The sequence below is a fragment of the Rosa rugosa genome, chromosome 2 (assembly GCF_958449725.1).
Source record: "Rosa rugosa chromosome 2, drRosRugo1.1, whole genome shotgun sequence".
NCBI classification, from domain to species: Eukaryota; Viridiplantae; Streptophyta; class Magnoliopsida; order Rosales; family Rosaceae; genus Rosa; species Rosa rugosa.
The window spans coordinates 50,985,603-51,007,515 of NC_084821.1; the positions used below are offsets into that span (position 1 = coordinate 50,985,603).

The window sequence follows — 21,913 nt, forward strand, 5'->3', positions numbered from 1 at the left end:
GAACATGAACCAATGCCCAATGAAAACCAAGGACTAAAATATCCAAGATATCCTCGAAATTTTCGTTTTTTACAAGTATCGATATTAATTTTAATATCTTTCAATATGTTATTTTTAGTATATTTTTAACTAATCATACAACTTTTATGAGTTCTATCCAAAATTTTGGTAAAATTTCCATTGATATTCGATATTTTCTTGATATTTCCTTCGAATTTTTTTTTTTTAAACTATCGATATTTCCATGATTTTCGATATTTTGGTCATTGGTGAAACAACAAATTAACATGCAAGGGTACAAGGTACAATATCAAGTTACAAGCATGATAGAGACAAAGCTAGAAGACCTTGATAATCTACTATTTTGTACAATCTGGGTGGAGTACACGAAGGATGAGATTCAAGAAGAACCATTTATTGCAACTTAAGACAGAGGTTCTCTCTCAATCTTCATATGAGAATGAGAGAGAGAGAGACAGCAACTTGGGTATTTGATAAAGTTCTTGAATCCGATCATGAATGAATGATGAAGCATGCTGGTTGGGAAAAGAGAGAGAAAGAAGCATGCCGGTTGGGAAAAGAGAGAGAAATTTAAATGAGGGTATTTGGGACTTTTGATCCCTTTATATTGTTATTTTTCAACTTTTTGGAAAACATGGTTAAAAATCAATTTAAATGTTTAAAATAGGTCATTTATCAAAATTTCTCTCTAATATATAACTAAATAGAAGGGACTTGCATTTTATGAATTATATGCAATCCATCGTCACTTATATTAATCTCCTGGTATATATGGCTGTGGTTGACAGTGCATGCTCTCTGTTATTTAGGTTTTTTCTTTTTGTATTCAACTTTGGGTTTTTTAACTTGCAGTTGGGCAAATGCAGGCTTTCACTGGTACCTTGGGAACTTAGGATTCATGATTGAAACTTGGAGCAAAAAATAAAGCGTAAATATAAAATTGAGAGTTGGATTTCTTTGGTCGTCTTGTCATTGATGATAATTACATAATAAAAATGAGAAAGTCTTACAGAGGGCAAACGTACCATGTGGCGGCCCAATCAAAATTCAGAAAATTTTAAGTATGTTTCGAAATTGTTCTTAGAGCATCTCCAACAGTAGAAATTGTTTTTTAGTTAAATTTAGCTAAAGTTGTGAAATATAGCTATTGGTTTAGTAATGTTGCTCCAGCAATAGAAGCTATTTATAAATAATAACTATATTTTACCAAATCATAAACTGACATGTGGACAAAAGAAGAGAGAAATATAACTTTTGCTTTAGCTATGTAGGATACTCTAGCTAAATATAGCTAACTATTTTAGCTATAGTTAAATTTAACTTACCTATAGCTAGTCTGTTGGAGCTGAATTTTGCATTAGAAATAGTTATATATAGCTAAAAATTGAGTTTAGCTACTCTGTTGGAGATGCCCTTACTTATTAAAATGAAATACCCAAAACACCCCATTGCATGTTCACTGATTTGGCAGTCCTACTAGCCACGTGATACGCTTGCGCTACGTAAGAATATCTCAATAAAGATGGGGACTCAATTGCGGGATCATCAAAGCTTAGTCGGGAAAAACTTAATTGGGACAAAAATTTCAAAGTGAGTGTTAAAAAAAAAGATGTTTAATCGATATTGGTTGCCCCAACTAAGTTTTTCAATTAGGTAGGATTTTGAGTAAACAGATCAATGATGATTGCTAGTTAAGCTTGACCATCTGAAGATATCATTATGTATGGTCAAAAGATTTTGCTGGTAGCCAACTACAGTACATAACCATGTTTTGAATTCATAGCTATGTGAAAATGGGTAATTATAACTACAAATGCTAGATCAACCATATTTTGAAGTACCACCTAGAGAACTCGATCTTAACGTGGTAACTAATATGGTATAAAATCCACCTAAAAAAACTGTGTCGTATTAGCGACATAAAATATTTTTTGGTGGTACATAAAAATGTGGTACACGTGGTATTATTCTTATTTACATACATACAAATTTAAAATGAAAAGAAAAATTATAATACAGGTAGTACATTAGTTACAGACTTACGGTGCTTCCTGGAAGGCCGGACGTCGATGGCCGGGTAGGAGTTTGATGAAGAAGATGTGGTGATCTGCGAGGAATATGTCCTATAACCATTGGTAGAAGGCTCACTTTGACCTCTGCTCGAACCAGTATTATTGTTGGAAAAATTGGAGAATGATACTGCAGTCTGCAGAAGCAAAATATGGAAGAGTGGGGACCGGAACTTCGAAGTTGAGCACTTGAATCGCTTGTAGTATTGTAGGCCTCATTATGTAGTCTGGGTGAGCAAACGATAAACCAACAATCATTAAACATGTTAGTATAGATCCATTGTTGACATTGCTTCTTTAACAAAATTCTACCCATTAGTTTTAGTTTGAAGCCCAAGACCCAAGACCCAAGACCATGATTGTTTAATTGCAATCTTCTTCTCTATTGTGGTTGCTTGCTGTTGAAGACCAAGTTTGAAGATCAGTTTAATTGCAACTTGCTTCCCCACTATGGCTTGCTGTCTTGTCGAAATCAAGGTTGAAGAACAGAAGATGTCCTTCATACTCATGGCTCAGGTAAGCTAATGCATAGCATCTGATGGTCCTTAAATTGCTACAAAGTTATGGGTTTTTCATGGCTTCCATTCTTGTATCAGCCATGATTAAGAGTTTTGGGTGATGGCTAATTGGTTTTTTCAATTGAAATTAAGGGATATGGATTTACTTTTGCAATATGAAATTAAGGGTATGACTTTACCTACTCTAACTGAGTTTAAGGGGCTCTTGTATGAACTGATTTTCTTTCTTCTCTATTTATATGGAAACTCTGTTCATTTTCTTGTATTGAAAATAGTTTTGGTTTTCTATCCCTTTGTTATTCAAGAGTTATTCTCTATGGTTTTCTATTTTTCAAAGTCTCTTGTTCCATGTTGAAAACAATTTGAAAAAACACAAACAATTCATTCATGCGTATTCATCTCTTGCATCCCATGAGGTCATTTGGGTACTGCAAGCTTCAAATGTGAAATCTCCAAGAAGAATTTGTTGCATTCATAGCTTGCTTCATACCTGAGATTTCTAAGTGTATTACTTGTATAAACATTTAGTGAGGAGTGATTATACACAGCCTAGTGAGTCAGTCTAGGAAGAGTTGCCATGGTCAGTGCAATCCCTGTGTTGTAAACTTGTAATATGTTTTTCATTAGTGATTTGGTTTTGGTCTTTCAAGAGTTAAAGGCCATGCAGATGTTTTCCCTCGATAGGGTTTTACTGCGTCAACAAAACATGTGTTCTTTAATGTTTTAGTTGGCTAGTTTGATTTTACATACAATCTGTTCAATATCAGTACTCAGGATTGATCATCCACTTGCAATCTCTGAGAAAGTTTTTTGAAAAAAAAAAAAAAAAAAAAGGATTTTGAGCCTATTGACTCCCCTCTAGGCTCCTTCTAGGATCTTCAATTGGTATCAAAGCGGGTCACTAACTTGTATTAGTGTGTTCCTCTGGTCTCCTAGAATGAACCTTAATAGAGTCTCTAGCTCCATTAACTCTTCTCCATAGTTTGATGGGAAAAATTACTCTCAATGGAAAGTAATGATGATGGCTTTCCTGCAATCTCAAGAGGATAAGTTATGGAACATTATAAAAAAGGGTTGGATACTAAAACAGAAGTTGGAACCTCAAATCTTATTCCTAAACCAAGAAGTGAGTGGACTGTTGCTGAGCAAACTGATCATGAGAGTAACAAAAAGGTGAAGGCACAAAAACTTCAAAGCCTTGTGCTTGAATTTGAAGAAATGACTATGAGAGAGGATGAATCTGTTGATGACTTCCATAGTCGCCTCATCAATGTTACCAATCAATGTCACGGGTTGAGTGATCCTATTTTAGAACATAGAATTGTGAAAATTTTTCTTAAAGCTCTTCCTCCTAGTTTTGAGGCTAAGCAAATTGCCATTGAGGAAGCTCAAGATCTTGATACATACTCATTAGATGAGCTCATGGGAAATATGAAAACCTTTGAGTCAAAAAGGAGAAAGGGTTAGAAAGAACTCTAAGCACTTTGAAAAAAGAGGAAGACCCTTCTGATTTTAATATTGAAGATTTTGCTCTTCTCACAGAACAGTTCAAAAAATTTCTTAAATCTAGAAGGTCATCCTCTTCTAACTGTAGAAATTTTTCCCGTTCTACTTCTTCCAAAAGAAATCAAAATGATAATGTTTCAAATGAGAAATACTCAAAGTCCTCCAAGTTTTTTTTTAAAAAAGTCTTTCGGTGAAAAACAAAAATGCTTGGAGTGTCAAGGATATGGTCATCTTGCTGCTGATTGTGCAAATAAAAAATATAAGTCTCAATCAAATAGAGCTTTTAAAATACCCTGGAGTGATAGTGAATCTGAAACTCAGTTTGACCATGAAGAGGAGAATGTTGCTCTTGTTGCTACCACCCAAAATGAGTCCTCAGATGAATATGATGATGATGAGCACTCTGAGGAGATAGCCTCTAACAAGTTCAAGCAACTTTACAAATCCTCAAAAATAATGATTGGAAAGACTGAGGAATTGAAAGATCAACTTACTTTTTGTGAAAAAGAAAAATCTGAGATTGCAGAGGAGTTGCAATCTTGCAGAAAGAAGTTGCAATTTGAAAGAAATGCTTTTGCAATTCAAGTGGAGACTCTTCAGGAGAACTTGAATGCTCAAATCAGATTAGTCAACTCTCTTACTACTACAAAAATTTCTCTTGAAAAAACCTTAATTGAATCTCAAGAAAAGTTTTCAAAATTTTTAATTTGTTCCGTTAAGGTTTCCAAAATGATTGGAATGGGCAAAATTGATAGGGATAAAAAGGGTCTTGGTTTTCATTCTAGAGAAAGCTCCTCTAAAAGACAAATATTTTTGTGTGAAAAGTAAGTTGTTGCCTAAAGAAAGTATCCCTAAGTCATTCAAAAGATTCATTCCCATTTATCACCATTGTAGTATTTCGGGACACATTAGACCAAGGTGTCACCAACTCAGAAAAGGTCCTCAAAAGTCCACAAAGTATCATGAAAACTCTCTGTTTCTTTCTTTACAATCAACTCTTGAAAAGTCTTTAAAAGAATTTGGCCGGATTGGTAAATTGGTTTCAATCCCCAGAAAAGAAAAACCTGTTTGGGTAAAGAAGAATAGGACAAAATTTCATCCAACTACCTCAAACTCTGATGATTTTAAATCTTTTGACATTTGTGGAATTGATTCTGAACCTTTTGAGATATGTTTTTTCTCCTCCTTTTGTTCCTTACATGTTAAAGGAAATGATTCCATTGCCACATGTTTAGTTCTTTTACTGCTCTTCAGGAAGAAGAGCTGATACCTGATATTTGGATAGCGGGTGCTCTAGGCACATGACTGGTGACAAAAGTTGGTTTTCATCTTTCTATGATGAGGTTATCAGTGGTTCAGTCACTTTTGGTGATGGAAAGAAAGCAAAGGTTGTGGGAAAATTGATTGTGAGTGCTTTTGGTATCCCAAATTTAAAAAATGTGTTGTATGTGGAAGGACTCCAAGCTAATCTTATTAGTGTGTCAGTTGAGTGATGATTTTGAAGAGGTTAGATTCTATAAACTGAGATGCCTTGTTCTTGATGGTAAGGGTAAGAGTGTCAGGGGTGGACTGAGATCCAAAGATCATTGTTATTGTGTTAATGCTAATGATTCTATCTCATCTCAGATTTGTCTTAGTTCCACATATGCTGAAGATACTCTCAACCTCTGGCATAGACGTATCTACCCCATGTGAATAACCAAGAATTGGTGAAGCTTTCAACCAAAGAAGAGGGAAGAGGTTTACCCAAACTAAGTGGGAAACTAATTGGTATGTGTGATGGCTGCAAGCTTGGTAAACAAACTCATTCTTCACATAGCATCGTTAATTCCATATCCACTTCACAACCCTTGGATTTAATGCATATGGATATGGTGAAAAATTTGATGCTTTTGACAACTTTCAAAGCTTGTGCAAAATGATTTTAAATGCGTAATACTCTTCAATTAAATGCATTCCAAGACTTAGAATTGATCACGGAACTGAATCATTGCAGACTTAGAACTGATCATGGAACACTACTACAAAAAACACATACAAGGACACCAAACAAGGACACATAATTTATGTGGAGTCCTTGAAGGTTTTTAAGGACACACAACTTCAAATTGAAATTTTTTTAGTGGGTGGACAGTTTTTAACGACACGTAAACCATTTTTGTTGTGTCCTAAGATTGGGCTCCAAAACTGAAATCCAATTGAAATAAAAAAGGCGGAGCTGCAGTACTTGGCGTTTTCGATTTCCTCCCGAAATTTCACTTCCCCCTCCCCGACTTGCACTCCCGCCGATTTTTCTTTGCCAAAAGTTAAACTTCCCACTTGTTTTTTTGCACACAAATTCCCACTCTGGCCTCTATTTTTTCATTGACCTACCTCTCTCTCTCTCTCTCTGCATCTCTTCCTCATCGAATTCAATCACCACAGACGAGTATTCTCTCTCCTTCTCGATCTGTCTATACCGTTTTCTTCTCGCCAGATCTGTGTGCTTTGGTGCTGGGTAACAATTGTTTCTTCATGATTCCCCGTTGGTTTTCTTTCACCAGGATCTACGAGCTTTCTCCGTTGCCATTAACGAGGATCCGATCTAAGAGTCTTGACTGGCGGTGGCTTTCTTCTCATCCAAATCAGAATTAGATGGGTATGTCAGTGGCTCGATTTATATTGCTTAATTATGTGGATGAGATCTTGGAGGTTTAATTTTGTTTTCATCTACTCTTCCGCAGATGCCAAGCCTAAACCCTCTCATCCTCTTTGCAATGATGTCGCCGTCATCTCTCCGCAAACCACCGACCTCACCGCCTACCCTAGACGCCTCCGCGATGTCGTTCTTCACCCATATCATCCACCGTCCTCACCAAATCGAACTTTTGGTAATAATTATTATAAGGTTTTGTTGGGTTTTGGTTAGTTCATCAGTTTGGCTCCAAATATGTCTTACACATCTCATATCATCCACCACTCCAAAAAGGTCCGCTCTTCAATTGAATTTGGTTTTGATTCTAATCTGGGTGATGCTGTTTACTTTGATTCTAATCTGGGTGATGCTGTTTACTTTGATTCTAATCTGGGTGATGCTGTTTACTTTCATTAATTTATGACATATTTATTCTGTTTTCTTTCTCCAAATTTTGTTATAGGATTATGTGCCTACAGTGTTTGACAACATCAGTGCTAATTTGGTGGCGGATGCACAGTTAACCTTGGATTGTCGGACACTGCAGGTAATTGCTCTGTGTGGGTGTTTGTGATTTAGTTCTTGAAGCTTAATATGTGAGATAACTAGCTGGAGCTTATGTGAGATGCTATAGGCCATTTAGAAAAGATAAAATTTAATTTTAAGCTCTCCAATGTAGTTAGAAGTAGAAAAGATAACTGGTTTTTGTTTTCGGTTTTCGTTGTTCCCCCGACACAAACTCTACCTTTTGGCTGCGTTGATTATGCTGAATTCATCAAGGTTTCTGTTTATCATTAATTTATAATATGTAGTTATGTATGTTGCTGGATTAGTTGGATATGGATTTCCTCCGATTTTGTTTGTTTCTTTGATTGAGCTAATTCCTTTACGCTTTGTTGTTTTGCAGGCTGAGCATCTTGCTGGGTTTGTTCTTTCTGTATGTTACAATACCATGCAAGCTCTTTTTCTTTATTTTATTTTTTTGCTTGTTTACCTTACAATGTTCAAAGAATAGCTTCACTATTTTAATTTGAAAGAGAATCAGTCAACAGCTACCTTGTTGTTATATAAAGCTGGTACATTCTTAATACTGATATAGCCTGGGGTATCCCAAAATGCTAAAACTATACTTTCACTTTTTCCTGGTACAGGATAATCTTGTCCTAGGGTCAATTTATTTTTCCACTGAATGCATTTCAGAGTTTGGAGTTCTTCTAATGTTGCTCCTTTTTAGCTTATAAACTCTATTCTCATTTTGTACCTATGATCTATCATTCCTCTTCTTTTTCCCCACGTAGTATGTTGCATGATTTTGTGATTTTCATAATTTATTTATTTTGGCCTATTAATGCTTATTGTCGTGATGAAGAATGGGGAGGGTATCATGTTTTTTCTTCTTTCTTTTTCTTATCTACAAGAAGTTAGTAAGCTTGCATGAATTCAATGGATGGATGGACAGCTCAAGAAAGTATTGAAACTCCAGACTTACTATTTCAATTTATTATAAATAAGGTTAGTAATACTATTTCAATGAATGGATTTACTTGTTATTCCTTCTATCTAGCTTACTGTTGATGTTATATCTAGCAAACTGTTTTATTTTTTATTTTATTTTTATGGGTGTGCATGCATGTCATCAAAATTCAGTAGCATTATCTACAACATTAATTATATGGAAATCGTTGTTGAACTGTGCTCTGCGCCTATGTACATGTAGTTTTTGATCCTCAGTGTAGTTTCTGATCTCAAACTATCTAACCCACCTCTGCATCTATATAGTTTCTGAACATATATATGTTGAACTGTTTTCTTTTTTTTTGGTGTTCTGAGGTTTCTTACTGCCAAATTTGAGTTGCTGGTTTTTGTCAAATTTTTTGTATTCACTGCATTGTAAATGTTTGAACTGCTTTACAGTTCTAGCACTTAGAGGAAAGGACTACGGCAAGTCAAAGATGAGTTATCTGGGCCATGATTTCAGGTTATTCTTATTCTTACTATCTAGTAATCATTTAAGTAAGTTTTAATGGATTTAAGCTCAGCTTTGTGCAATCAGATATGGGAAATCGTTGAATTCCAGTTGTCAAGTATTCGTTTCTGTTTCGGTGCGCCTGTGAGTATTTTTCTGTGTTCTCCATTTTCAGTTCAGTTTTGAAGTATTGTTTTCATGTGTGTGTGACTAAGAGAATGACATTGCTGTGATGTTTGTATATAAAGGCATCTCATTTCTGTTTTGCGCATTTTCAAATAGGTCCATTTTCCTGTGGGAAACTGGGAATCTTTGTATATAAGTATCTTTGTTTAAAGAAAGAACTCATTTTTTGTTGTTGTTATCATCTCAGTGGGCATTGATGGCTTATTTAGAAATTTCGAGATTCTCAAGAAAACTGGGTTGAACAAATGGTACCTATATTTTCAGTTCTATTCTTATTTCTTACTGACCTGTGAAACAGAAATTTATATATTACTACCCATGTACAGTTTTTGAGTTTTTATAAAAGTTGTATTCATCATGTCCCATGTAGTTTTTCCATCGATCTCTCTTCTTGATGATGCAATTTTGAATTATCTGTACTGTTTCCATCACAGTCTGAGGTCCAGATCGTGCAATGTGTTTCATTCTAAAGCCTGTAGACAAAAAATGCGGAGGGACAGACTGAATGGCAAGTACGCTCCAGTTTCATCCTTAATGTTCATAACCTCATTGTGTTGTATCTGTCTTCACAATATATCTGTCTTCACAAGTACGCTCTAGGAGTGTTAATATGTGCTTGATTTTGGTTTGTGCTATATTTATCAGGTTATGATTGAAGATATTGGGAAGCAGATTAAGCAACTATAAACCTACAAGGTGCAGGACATTGATTTACTTGACTAGAATTGTTGAACTGTAATTTGTTATACTTTATAAATTTGTATGCATATGGTGTATTTTGATTTAGTTAATATTGCATTTGGTGGTGTATTTTGAGGGGTGTACAATTGGAGAAAGCTTCCTTTTATTATTAATTAAATTTTTTTTTTGGGTTTTTTACAAGTTTTAAGGACACGTTTTGAACGTCCTCTATGACTCTTTTAAGTGTCCTGTTTTAGTTTTAAGGACACATATGAGTGTATTTTTTGTGTCCTCTTATGGTTTTAAGGACTCCATTTTCAGAGCTTTTAGGACACAATTTGTGTGTCCTAGTATAGAATAGAGGACACCTATTAGAAGATATAAGGATGTAATTTAGGTGTCCTCTTATGGATTTAAGGACACTGCATCTAGAGCTTTAAGGACACACAAACTGTGTCCTAGTATAGAAAAGAGGACACGCTTTCAGTGTCCTTGTTTGAGACTTATAATAACTGCTGGATAGAGGACTCTTTAAAAAAGAGTCCTTGTATGTATTTAAGGACACAGTTTCAGTGTCCTTAAATGGTGTTTTTCTAGTAGTGGAACTGAATTTGAAAATGCTTCATTTGATGAGTTTTGTAGTGATATGGGAATTAAGTATGAGTTCTCGGATCCCATAACTCATTAACAAAATGGTGTTGTGGAAAGGAAAAACAGGGTTTTAATGGAAATGGGGAGAGTTATGTTAAACTCTGCTGATCTTGCTTATACTTTTTGGGTAGAAGCGGTTAGCAATGCATGCTATACCATCAATAGAGTCATCTTTAGAACAGGAACTGAAAAAACTCCTTATGAGATTTGGAAAGGAAAGAAACCAAATGTGAGCCATTTGAGAGTGTTTGGTAGCTCCTGTTACTTCTATAAGGATAGAGAATATCTTGCCAAATTTGATGCTAAAAGTGACAAAAGAGTCTTTCTTGGTTATTCATTGAATAGTAGAGCTTATAGGGTGTATAACAAGAGAACTTGTAATGGAAACCATTTGTTTTCTTTTATTTCCCTTTTTTTAGGCAACTCTAGGTTAGTAATTTAGTTTTTTTTTATTTTTATTTTTTATTATTAAAGATGATCAAAGGATTTCACTCCTACTCCCATAGTGACTCGAACCCAGGACCTAGATCCTAGATAGTGGGTGCTCCAACCGCTGAGCTAACACCACTTCGTTAGGTTGGTAATTTAGTTCAATTTCAATAATTCCCTAAGTTTTTTAGGGAGCTACCACATTTTCGTGCTTCTAGCAAATCTTCCGGAGTAGTAGTACTGATGGAGGACTCATGCTATTTCATTGTATTTAATGTCAAATGAGTGACCTAGTTCTATGTATCACTGTGGGTACTGACACATCTTCTTGTCTGTCTAGATAGCAATAGAATGACATGTGATAGCCATTCTGACTTTTGAACAATATATTGGCTCTGCCTTCATTTAAAGAAAAAAAATAAAAGAATGTTGTAAATGATAATGTCTATTCATGCAATAGGTATTAATTGCTTAATGTATGCGATTGACAGACTCGTAATGTATGCGATTGACATACTTGTAATGTGCGATTGATTAGTATAGCTATTATGTATTGCCTTTTGTATACATGATGTAACCCTATATAAACCTCATGGTGAGATGAATACAAGATATACAATTTTTCAAATTCTCTACAACACGTTATCAGCACGAGCCCTAACCACAAGAAAAAAACCAAACCAGAAAATTCTTCAAAACCTGCCACTGCCACCTTCGAGCCTCACTGCCGCAGCTCCTAGCCCACGCTAGCCTCACCTGCGCACCTGCCCCTGCAGAACCTACGCGCCCCTGCGCACGTATCCCTGCTGCCCCTGCAGCACCAAAGCACACCGACTGCATCCTTCTCCTTTCCTGTGCACGTCCGTCTGCTTTCAGGCTCCGAAACATCTAGTTCGGAACCTCAAATGAAAATCCTTTCTTCATCAGAGTTGTTCGTCTCTGTCTCTTCCATCTGACCTCCCAATTTCAGCCTTATCGGAGTTATTTTGAGACCGGTACAACAATCAAAGTGAAAGATGTTCAGAAGAGAATCTGCTCCGAATTTCAACACGTAAGTTTTGTAATTAAGGTTGCTGCTTTCTTGTATTTTAAATTCCTTTTAGTTTTTGCACAATTTTGGAATATATGAACAGGATTTTGAGTATTTAATAAAGCAGAATTATGGGGATTCACGCTTAACGAACTAAGAGTGTTCGTATGAACTAAGAGTGTTCATAATGCTCGGACTAAGAGCGTCCGCAAGCATCAAATTGTGACCATATTAAACATCATTGTTTAGTCTAATCCAAATATTCTTGGAAATCGATTTCTTGGTAGCATTAAGGCTCGGAAATCTTATATTAGTTGTCGTGGAAGTTTTTACTCGGAAACTAATCTATTCTCCTTTGTCTTTGAATGTCGAATGCAAACGTGCAAAAACTTGACTTCACTAAACCAGATTCAAATGACATTTGTTATCACCGATGGGTGAATGACGTCAAGAATCACCTCACTACTAATGAGATTATGTGGAGAAGAGCTCATAGACTAAAGATTAATTGAGAAAAATCCTCTCAACCTTCCCCGTCTCAGCGTTAATAATTGCCAAGCAATAGGCTTGTGTGCAATGCTAGATGGATTAAGAGGTTTCATCAACTTATGTCAGTTACTGAGAAAGCTAACAACATACTCGTGAAAAACTATAATTCAAAGGCCCGTTGGAACTAAGAGCGTTCACGAGGCGAATTATAATAGCGCACCTAAAGAAGGGCGCAAGGAGCGGAACCCTAAAAAGTTAGAGGCCAACGAAATGGACGTGTGGGTTCATACAACCGCCCTACAAAGGAAGAAAAACCGCGAGATTGATAAGCGGACACGTGGCAACATTGGCCAACGTGGGAGAGGAAAAACAGGCGTCGCCGGTAGTGGTGGTGTCGCCACCAACGTCCATGGAGGATGTCCAAATGCACAAGGTGCATCTCAATTAATGGGTGAGGTAATGCTATAGATGTGGATCTTTAAAGCATTGGTTTAAGCACTAGAATGCGAGTGGAAAAACAAAGCTGCACAATACAAGTGTATAAAGATATGAGAGAGCATGAGGCTCATCTCGCAGCTGAAGGAGATGATGGAAATGACAATGACGTCAATCTTATCATTACAGACTTCAAATCTGGCGAGGAAAACAACCATGTTGATGCCGCAGATTTTGATTAAATAGTCTTTTATTTTTCCAAGAATTATGTAATGGCAATTATGCCTTAATTAATAAATGACAATTTTGTATTAACTCTTTCTCAAGTGGCGCATCCAATGAAGTATGATGTCTAGGAAAGTAATTGAGATTAGTGGTACTTAAGAGAGCCTCGCTCCACCGACATCTCTCTCTACTTCCCTGGTCATATTTGATTGGAGTTACCAAACGGATTGAGTGACTACAATCTGTCTAAGTCTGACTTTTATTTTTGGATTAGACTTTGGTTAAGAAACTTTGATGTAATCATTGGCTATTAATAAAGTGTCGATTCTTTTACTTAATGTCTTGGACATATCTTAATTCGAACTTTATTTGAAAGATATAAGAGCCAATGGTTTTCATGTGGAAACACATTGTGAGAATGGACAAGAGTTCATTTGCATCACCTCTAATGACTACGGGCATAAACGAGTATTAGAAACTTATGTGTCGCTCTAGTGGGTTGTATGCAACCACTATTCGAGTCATTGAATCCAGCCATGTCATGAGAAATGATTTATGGGATTCTGACACATATAGGCTTTGACATGACCGTTTGGGACACCCAGGTCGTGATATGATGATCCGTCTATTAAAGACTTCACACGGACATCCATTCTTCAAAACGAAGAGAAGTAAGAACCAAAAATCGGTTCGAGGAGAAGCACATACGCCTCACGGCGCCAAGACAGTGCATGACCGGCCACTTAGGGCAGGTGTCGTCTACCCCCTACGGCAACAACATGGCTTTGACGCCATGGACTCCTCTTTGACTCATTTTTCTACTTCTAAAGTCAATTGTGACTTCGTGGCTCAACCAAATTCTTATTTGGTTGCTTCTAAAGCCCATATTTCGTTTTGCAAAGCCTGCTCTTTAGCAAAATTAGGATCGAGACCATCCTATGCAAAGGACACTAAGGAAATAATTCCATTCTTACAAAGAATCTAAGGGAATTCTGTGGATTGGATCAACCAACTTGCGGACCGTATAGATGTTTTATGGTGTTGGTTGATACGCAAACACGCTGGTCACGTGTTGTGCCATTATCCACTCGTAATGTTGCTTATACAACACTCCTAGCACATAACATATGGCTACGGGCTCACAACCCAGATCATCCCCTTCAGTCAATTTGACTTGATAATGCTAGAGAGTTTACATCAAAAATTTTTGATGACTATTGCATATCATTGGGTATTGATATCAAGTATCATATTCCCATGTACACACCCAATTGGTCTCGCGGAAAAGCCACCATTAAAAGACTACGATGGTAGCCCGGACTTTGGTAATGCGCACCAATATTTCCGCTTGGGTTATGCAATATCGCATGCAGCTATGCTAATTCGTCTACGCGACTCATAGCAGCCACTCAACTTTTATTTGCGTTACAGCGAGTGACTGGGTTCGAGTCTAATATCTCATACTTATGCATATTTGAGTGTGCGGTTTATGTGCCAATTGTGCCGTCACAGCGCATCAACATGAGTCATTGCAACGAATGCATATATATATATATATATATATATATATATATATATATATATATATATATATATATATATATATATATATTTGTGTTGGACATGAGTCTCCAACTATAAGTCCGCTATGTAGAACCCTTGATATGCGATATCTTTTTTTTTCCGCTGGATTTGCGGATTGTCACTTTGATGAGACAGTCTTCCCGTCGTTAGGGGGAGATTAGAACGTCAACGTTCAACAGAAACGACAGGAATTGTCGTGGTCTGTCCCCAATATGTCTCATCTTGATCCCCTAAAAGTGATGAGATCACATATACCTGCTGCAAACATGCCTGCAAGGATTGATGTCCCCACAAGAGGACATGGTGCCACCCAGAGAAGATGGGTACGGCACCACCACCATGGATGGTGGTATGGTGACGCCACAAGGTGGCATAATGGCGTCATAGGCCATGGGTTCCGCTAGAGAGCGTAGGAGACCCATAGGTTCGATGGATTCTCGCCCTAAGAAGAGAGCGAATTTGGCACAACTTGATCCATTGATCATTGATACTCAAAATCCGTCTCATGAGAATATTTTGGATTGTGGTTATGTCCAAGAGACATCGTTGGGGGACGCCTCAATGTTAGAACCAATTCCTGAGAATATAGAGATCTCTACGAACTACACTAGTGTACATGAGGACGTGGAATTGTTGAGACCAATGACATCGAACCTTACTCCGTTGAAGAATGCCAACGTAGAGAAATTGGCCTAAATGGAAAGATGTGATCCATGTTGAATTGGATTCACTAACGAAGAGGAAGGATTTCGGGCCTGAGATGCCAACACCTCTAACATAAAACCTGTTGACATTAATAGGTCTTCGTTAGATAGCGTGATGAGAAAAAGAGATGATAATCTCGCCTTATGGCGCAAGGCTTCTCACAAAACGCCCTGGAATCTACTACGAGAAGACATATTCTCTCGTAATGGATGTCATTGCACTCCACTACCTTGTCAGTTTGGTAGTTTCCAAATAACTGAACATGCAGCTTACGAATGTGGTCACTACGTATCTTTATGGGGATCTAGATACATAATATAATGAAGGTTCTTGTGAACTTCATTTACCCAAGTCAAGTGGCTCTAGACCACGGAGCGCGTTTGCAACGAGGTTGAAACGCTCACTAAAGTGACTACTTGATTGGGAAGGGATATGATGAACTATGCCCACGCGTTTCCATGACAAGTTTCGGATTTGCAATTGTCGCGGTTTATGTTGATAAACATAATTGGAAACCTTAAGAGTTAAGGGAAACCGCTGAACACCTGAAATCCGAGTTTGAGATGAAGGACCTTGGGAGAACACGGTTTTGTCTAGATTTAGAACTTGTATACCGTGTCAATAAATGCTTGGCATTTTGATAAAGTCAAAAATGCACTCCCATGGTCGTCCGTAGTCTTGGCCCTAAAAGGGATCCGTTTCGTCCCAGGGATGATGACGAAGACATGTTAATAGCAGAAGTGATTACTTATGTACAATAGGCGCATTATTGTACTTAGCACGCACAATACAAGACCGGACACCTCAATTGTTATGAACTTGTTGGCTAGATATAGCCTCGCGCCAATGCAACGCCATTGGACTGGTATAAAGGCAATCTTTCGTTACTTAAAATGTACGATAGATATGGGCTTGTTCTATCCCTACAGAGAGAAAAGAAATGACGGGAATTTGGGATCGGACCCCATAAGGAAAAACGCCAATTTCCGTAATGTTGCCGTCGACGCCACTATCTATGGTGGCCGGCGTCCTACTCCTCCTCCCCTCCATCAAAATGACAACGATGTCTTGATGGGTTTTGCTGATGCAGGGTATCTCTCTGACCCTCACAAAGGTCGCTCCCAAACGGATTATGTCTTTACCATGGGAAGCACTGCGATATCTTGGAGGTCTACAAAACAGACCCTTGTTGCTACTTCCTCAAATCATGCAGAGATTATTGCTCTACATGAAGCCGTGCGAGAATGCATATGGCTAAGGTCTGTGATTAGACATATTCGAGGAACTTGTGGTTTGAAGTCTACCACAGATGAACCTACTTGCATTTATGAAGATAATGCAGCTTGTATTGAGCAAATGAAATTAGGTTTCATCAAGGGCAACAACACCAAACATATATCGCCTAAGTTCTTTTACAATCAGCAACAACATTGATCACTTCTAAAGATTGACATGAATCAAATCCGATATGAGGATAATGTAGCGGACTTATTTACTAAGTCGTTACCAAAATCCACCTTCGAGAAACATGTGAAGAGCCTCGGATTGAGAAAGTTATCCGAACTCCCATGATTGTAGCAATCAGGGGGAGATGTTGACATCAGGGGGAGGCATGATGTCTACATGTTCGATCTCGAAGAGTGAAGGACGTGTTATGCTCTTTTTGTCCTTCGACCAGGGTTATTTTTGTCCCACTGGGTTTTTGTTACCTGGCAAGGTTTTTAATGAGGCAACAATCAAAGCGTCATCACCAAGTTTGAGCGGCACAAGGGGGATTGTTGAAGGATGTCGACTACTCCACATTCACGCGCGTTGTGCTCTTTTTCTCCTTCGACCAAGGTTGTTTTTTCCCACAGGGTTTTTATTACTTGGCAAGGTTTTTGACGAGGCAACTTAGAAGAGCATAACAGAGGCAATACTATTGACATGGAATATCCAAGGGGGAGTGTTGTAAATGATAATGACTATTCATGCAATATGTATTGCTTAATGTATGCGATTGACAGATTTGTAATGTGTGCGATTGACATACTCGTAATGTATGCGATTGACAGACTCGTAATGTATGCGATTGACATACTTGTAATGTGCGATTGATTAGTATAGCTATTATGTATTGCCTTTTGTATACATGATGTAACCCTATATAAACCTCATGGTGAGATGAATACAAGATATACAATTTTTCAAATTCTCTACAACGTACAAAGAATAGGAAAGCGTAATATATCAAACTAGCTAGATAAGCTCAATACTAAATCCGCTTACTATCCTGATGGATTGGAATCTGTGATAGAAGATGAGGTGAACTGTGAGGAGTTAATGGTAGTATCCTGAAGACTCACTTCGACCTCAATAGAGTCACCACTATACGACTTCGACAGTGATGATGGAAGAGCAAAGGCCACCGGCATTGTCAATGGGAGATTGGGCAATGGAATTTCGAAGTTAAGCACTTGGATTGCTTGTTGTATCAAAGGCCTACAGTTGTAATCCGGATGAGCACACCATAACCCAACCATCATTAAGCACTCCATTTGCTTCTCATCAAATTCCCCGCACAATCTCGGGTCGGCTGCTTCAATGATTTTCCCTTCTCCATAGAGTTCCCAAACCCACTCGACCATATTGCTTTGCTTTTCTTCATACCTGTGATCAATTGGTTTTCTCCCACAAGCTATTTCCAAAGCAACAACTCCGAAACTATAGACATCTGTTTCTTGGCTAGCCTTTCCCGTTGTAACATATTCCGTAGCCATGTAGCCCATGGTTCCGGCCACAATTGTTGTTTTTGATAGTTTTCCATGGTCTACAAGTTTGGCTAACCCAAAATCTCCAAGTTTCGCGTTAAAATTGGAATCCAACATAACATTGCTGGATTTGATATCCCTGTGCAGCACACATTGCTCCCATCCTTGGTGTAGATAGAGCAATCCCGAGGCCAATCCATGTGCAATTTTGTATCTTACATCCCAAGTTAACAAACTTTTTTCTTTCAACAAATGAGAATCCAAGCTACCGTTGGGCATGAATTCGTAGACAAGTAGGAGTTTCTTTTCGTGGCACCAACCGATGAGTTGCACCAGATTCCGATGCCTCAGCCGACTAATGATACTCACTTCTGCTGCATACTCCTTCAGCCCTTGTTTAGACCCCCTTGATATCTTCTTAACAGCTACGTACGTGTTCATATCTTTGATGAAGCCCTTGTAAACTCCACCAAACCCTCCCTCCCCAAGCTTTTCTCGCTGTTCAAAATTACTAGTTGCAAGGGCCAATTCATTGTACGAAAACTTCCTAGGGCCTGTCCCCTTTTCGAATTCTTCAGGGATCAAATCATGAAGTATCCTAGTGTCATCATCACTACTTTCCCCAGCTGTTTCCTTCCTCTTCCTGCAGAAGATGAACCAAAGCAAACCCAACACACCAGCCAAGATAACACCTCCCCCAACAACTAACCCAACTACTAGCCCAACATTGGCATTTCCTGAGTTGGGTTTGACCGTTGGGTCAGGAGGAATTGATGTGCTGTTTTCATCTACCAATGAAGTTGAATCAAAGCTCCAAGAATTGATCTTATGCAGAGCAGTCCAACTACCTGTTGCGGCCGAGAACCCAACGATGACCGTATCGGGCAAGTATTGGAGCAGATCAGCTGAGAGAGAGAAATTTTTGATCACCTGGACTCCGTTTTCAAATGTAGTGAAGGCAACACCGAGATTTTTCGAGGTGGAGTTGTAACTAATTGTGGCATTATTTTCATCTCCTGCCATAATACCACCATTCCATGGTTCTGTAACTTTAGACCTGACGGAGTTGATGTCGATGCCCGCATGAGTGTAATTTACACCCAAATCAACGACAATATTGGGGAAGATATCAAACTCGACCGCCACAAACGGGTATTCAGTAGTCCACATGGTATAGTTTTCCAGCGTAGTGTTGACAGGGAGGCCAAGACTTCTACCTGCTCCTAATGTGGGGTTCAGTAAGGACCCCGCCGGCGCTAAGAAGAAGGCCAGCCCATCACCGAATTTGGGGCTGCCGCCGGAGTTAATGGCGAACGTGAAACTTGATGTAAAATCAGCGAGTTTTCCGGTGGAGTTTTGGCGGAGGAGGAAGGGTTGGTGATAGGTGGCTCGGCCGACGCTTTGGTTCTTTTGAACGTCGACGGCACTTTTGGTGAGGCGGAGGGACCCATCGGGCAAAGCATCTCCCTCCATAGATATATTGGCGGTAACATTAAGGGGAAAGCTGGGGAAATTGAAGGTCAATGGAGTTGCAGAGAAGGGCCACAGTAATAAGAGAAGAAGAAGCAATTGAAACTGCTTTAGGGACAATCGGAATGTGTTTTTGACCGCCATTTCTGATTGTTTTGGGGAGAAATGTACGAGGATATTAGATATATAGTCGTACTTGCTTATTTTTATTTATTATTTTTTTAGCGAACAACCAAGACCCGTTTATGTTTCAACTTCCAAGTCTCCAAGAGTAATATATAATTGATGAGAGCGGGGTGCGCGGGAGAAACTTTCAAGCAACTAATTAGGACTCAAAGTCAAGCCCTCAAGGTATGTATTTCAATATTGCTCAACGATTAAATATAGGGAAACTTCTGCTGTCCACAGCCACCTGGGTCTGTTGCCGTTGATCTGGCGTTGTGGAAATCAAGCCGTCCACATCGCCGTTTTGGGAAATTTGCTGTTAGCGTCAGAAGGATGGAAAAACATTTAGTGGTCAACTCGGTAGAAACACAAGGAGGGTAAATTGGCTAACATATATCCTCCTCTTCTTCATCTCTAATGTTCGTCATCTTCATATTTTGGTTGAAGCAGATTAAGAAGTACCTGAAATCGAATCAAAGAAGGATGAGCAATCAATGTATTAAAAGAGGTGCGTCTTGAGGCGTGTAAAGAGTAATTTTCCAGTTTTATTGCGTCAGTTTTCGTGTTTAGGCTGCGAGGGGTTGAAGGCGCACCTACAAGGCGTTGAAACAGCAGAAAAGAGCAGAAAATGCACAAAAGGAGTACGCGCATAAAAGAAATTAAAAAAGTAATAAAAAATGAGAAATTTGTAGAAAAATAATATTACGTAAGATCCTACCTAGATGAGTTAATGTGGCATAGCCATATAATTTAATGAATATATATTTTGACTTAATTACATGTGACATAGAAGAGATGTCACATATATAAGGTGAGATATGAAAAAAAAAAAAAAATTAATGTTCTGTCCTCATGACTCATGAGGACTATTTGGGAACATTCTCAACAATTATTTGGGATCACCCGCCTTATGTCAATTATTTTCTCTTAATTGATCATCATTAATATTTGTCTTATGGTGAAGCAATGCAAGAAAGAAAAAGTCTTGAATAGGGTAGGCGTGCCACGTGGTTGGTACATCCAGCCAATCATATATTTTTTTATCTCTTAATTGTGTTCCGAAACTACCCATGTTTTATTAAAATGAAATACATAAAACACCTCCCCACGACCCCCCCGCATGGGCCTGATTGGCTGAGCATACCAACCACGTGACATGTCTGCCGTACCTAAGATTCTCTCTGCAAGGAAACAACAACTATGTCTCTTCATAGGTGTCATATATGATTAGATATATGTACATTTTTTATTTTAAGTTATCACAATGAAAATAATTTCATTGATGTAGAAGAAAAAGTTATAAGTAGGATTACAGTACTATACATGAGTTATAGAAAACTTACTTCTAACTCAAAGTTGTGAGAATATGCAATATTATCCGGCATTGGAAAATGGAAACCTTGTAATAGAGTTCATTTAAGGATTTTTGCCTCTTTTATTGTTATTTGGTTAAAAAATCTAGATTATTTTATCACGGTATTAGAGTGGGTTTCCCACAACGATTTATTGTTAATAAATTTTGGTCATTTATCTTCCTCATTATTTTTTTTTTAAAGAATAGATAATTTGATTACTTATCCATAGCCAGAAGTTTGTTGTCTTATACTAGAATCATATATGGTACAAGTCGCCCAACAAATTGACAGGTAACCCTCATTGCAAACAAAATGAGCTCACTTATTCTAAACAAGCGACTAACAAGAGAATATCGTAACCTAGTGAATGGTACATGACTCAAAGCAATTGAACAAGTAAGTTTACCTCGAGACCTATTGATGTACGAAAATAATAGTAAATTGCAAAGAGCCTGCTACAAATGTAACATCTAAAAAGTCACAAAAGGCAATAAGCCCAAGTCAACACTCTACTGCCTTGAGCTTGCAATTAGGTAGCCCACCACCTCAGAACCAAGGCCCAATCTCCTCCTCCTTACCCTTGAATGCGAACGGAGACTACACTCCCCGCGGCCGAGACACCACCAATTTCTAGCAAAGCATAGTTTAAGATTGTTAATATCTAGGTCACAAACCCAGATCTTCCACATGTCTCGTGAACTCACCACGAAAATCCACCAAAACCAGAACCTACCAAGCAAAACCGCCGCCACTGACAGAAGCAAAAGGATTGCAAAATCGCTGTCTGAAGTCTCGATCAATACTGGCAGAGCTACAACACTGCCATCGAAGGTCAGACAAGCCTAATGTTGAAACCATGGTTCCACAGAGCGAGCCCTGAAGAAAGGAAGTAGAAACAACTAAAATTGTGACGAGCGCCCTAAGGATTGATGTTGAGCGTCTAATACATCGAGAACTAGGGGTGTGCAAAACATGGTACAAACCGGCCAAATCGGTCAAAACCG

The 21,913-nt window shown here is 38.2% G+C and overlaps 1 protein-coding gene and 1 long non-coding RNA gene across 8 annotated transcripts; one reads left to right on the plus strand and one right to left on the minus strand.

Moving 5' to 3' along the window:
• The first annotated feature begins 6,263 nt into the window (after positions 1 to 6,263).
• On the plus strand, positions 6,264 to 9,815 carry LOC133728062 (uncharacterized). 7 transcript variants are annotated; one of them, XR_009855587.1, is made up of 9 exons: positions 6,284 to 6,752; positions 6,838 to 7,335; positions 7,696 to 7,725; positions 8,207 to 8,300; positions 8,703 to 8,766; positions 8,842 to 8,898; positions 9,128 to 9,188; positions 9,375 to 9,452; positions 9,586 to 9,815. It is a non-coding gene; the product is annotated as an uncharacterized LOC133728062 (long non-coding RNA). The 7 variants fall into 7 exon arrangements; XR_009855590.1 differs by having other exon boundaries at positions 6,264 to 6,752; positions 6,838 to 6,984; positions 7,252 to 7,335; positions 8,703 to 9,188; XR_009855591.1 differs by having other exon boundaries at positions 6,281 to 6,542; positions 6,658 to 6,752; positions 8,703 to 9,188.
• A 7,592-nt stretch (positions 9,816 to 17,407) lies between these two features.
• LOC133732099 (L-type lectin-domain containing receptor kinase IX.1-like) lies at positions 17,408 to 19,603 on the minus strand. The gene has a single exon (XM_062159566.1). It carries the CDS (start codon positions 19,531 to 19,533, stop codon positions 17,437 to 17,439), a length of 2,097 nt encoding a protein of 698 aa, XP_062015550.1. The 5' UTR covers positions 19,534 to 19,603; the 3' UTR covers positions 17,408 to 17,436.
• Between the last annotated feature and the right edge of the window lie 2,310 nt (positions 19,604 to 21,913).

Coding starts and splice junctions, on each gene's coding strand:
- LOC133732099 (XM_062159566.1), bottom strand. CDS start 19,533: ATGGCGGTCAAAAACACATTCCGATTGTCCCTAAAGCAGTTTCAATTG.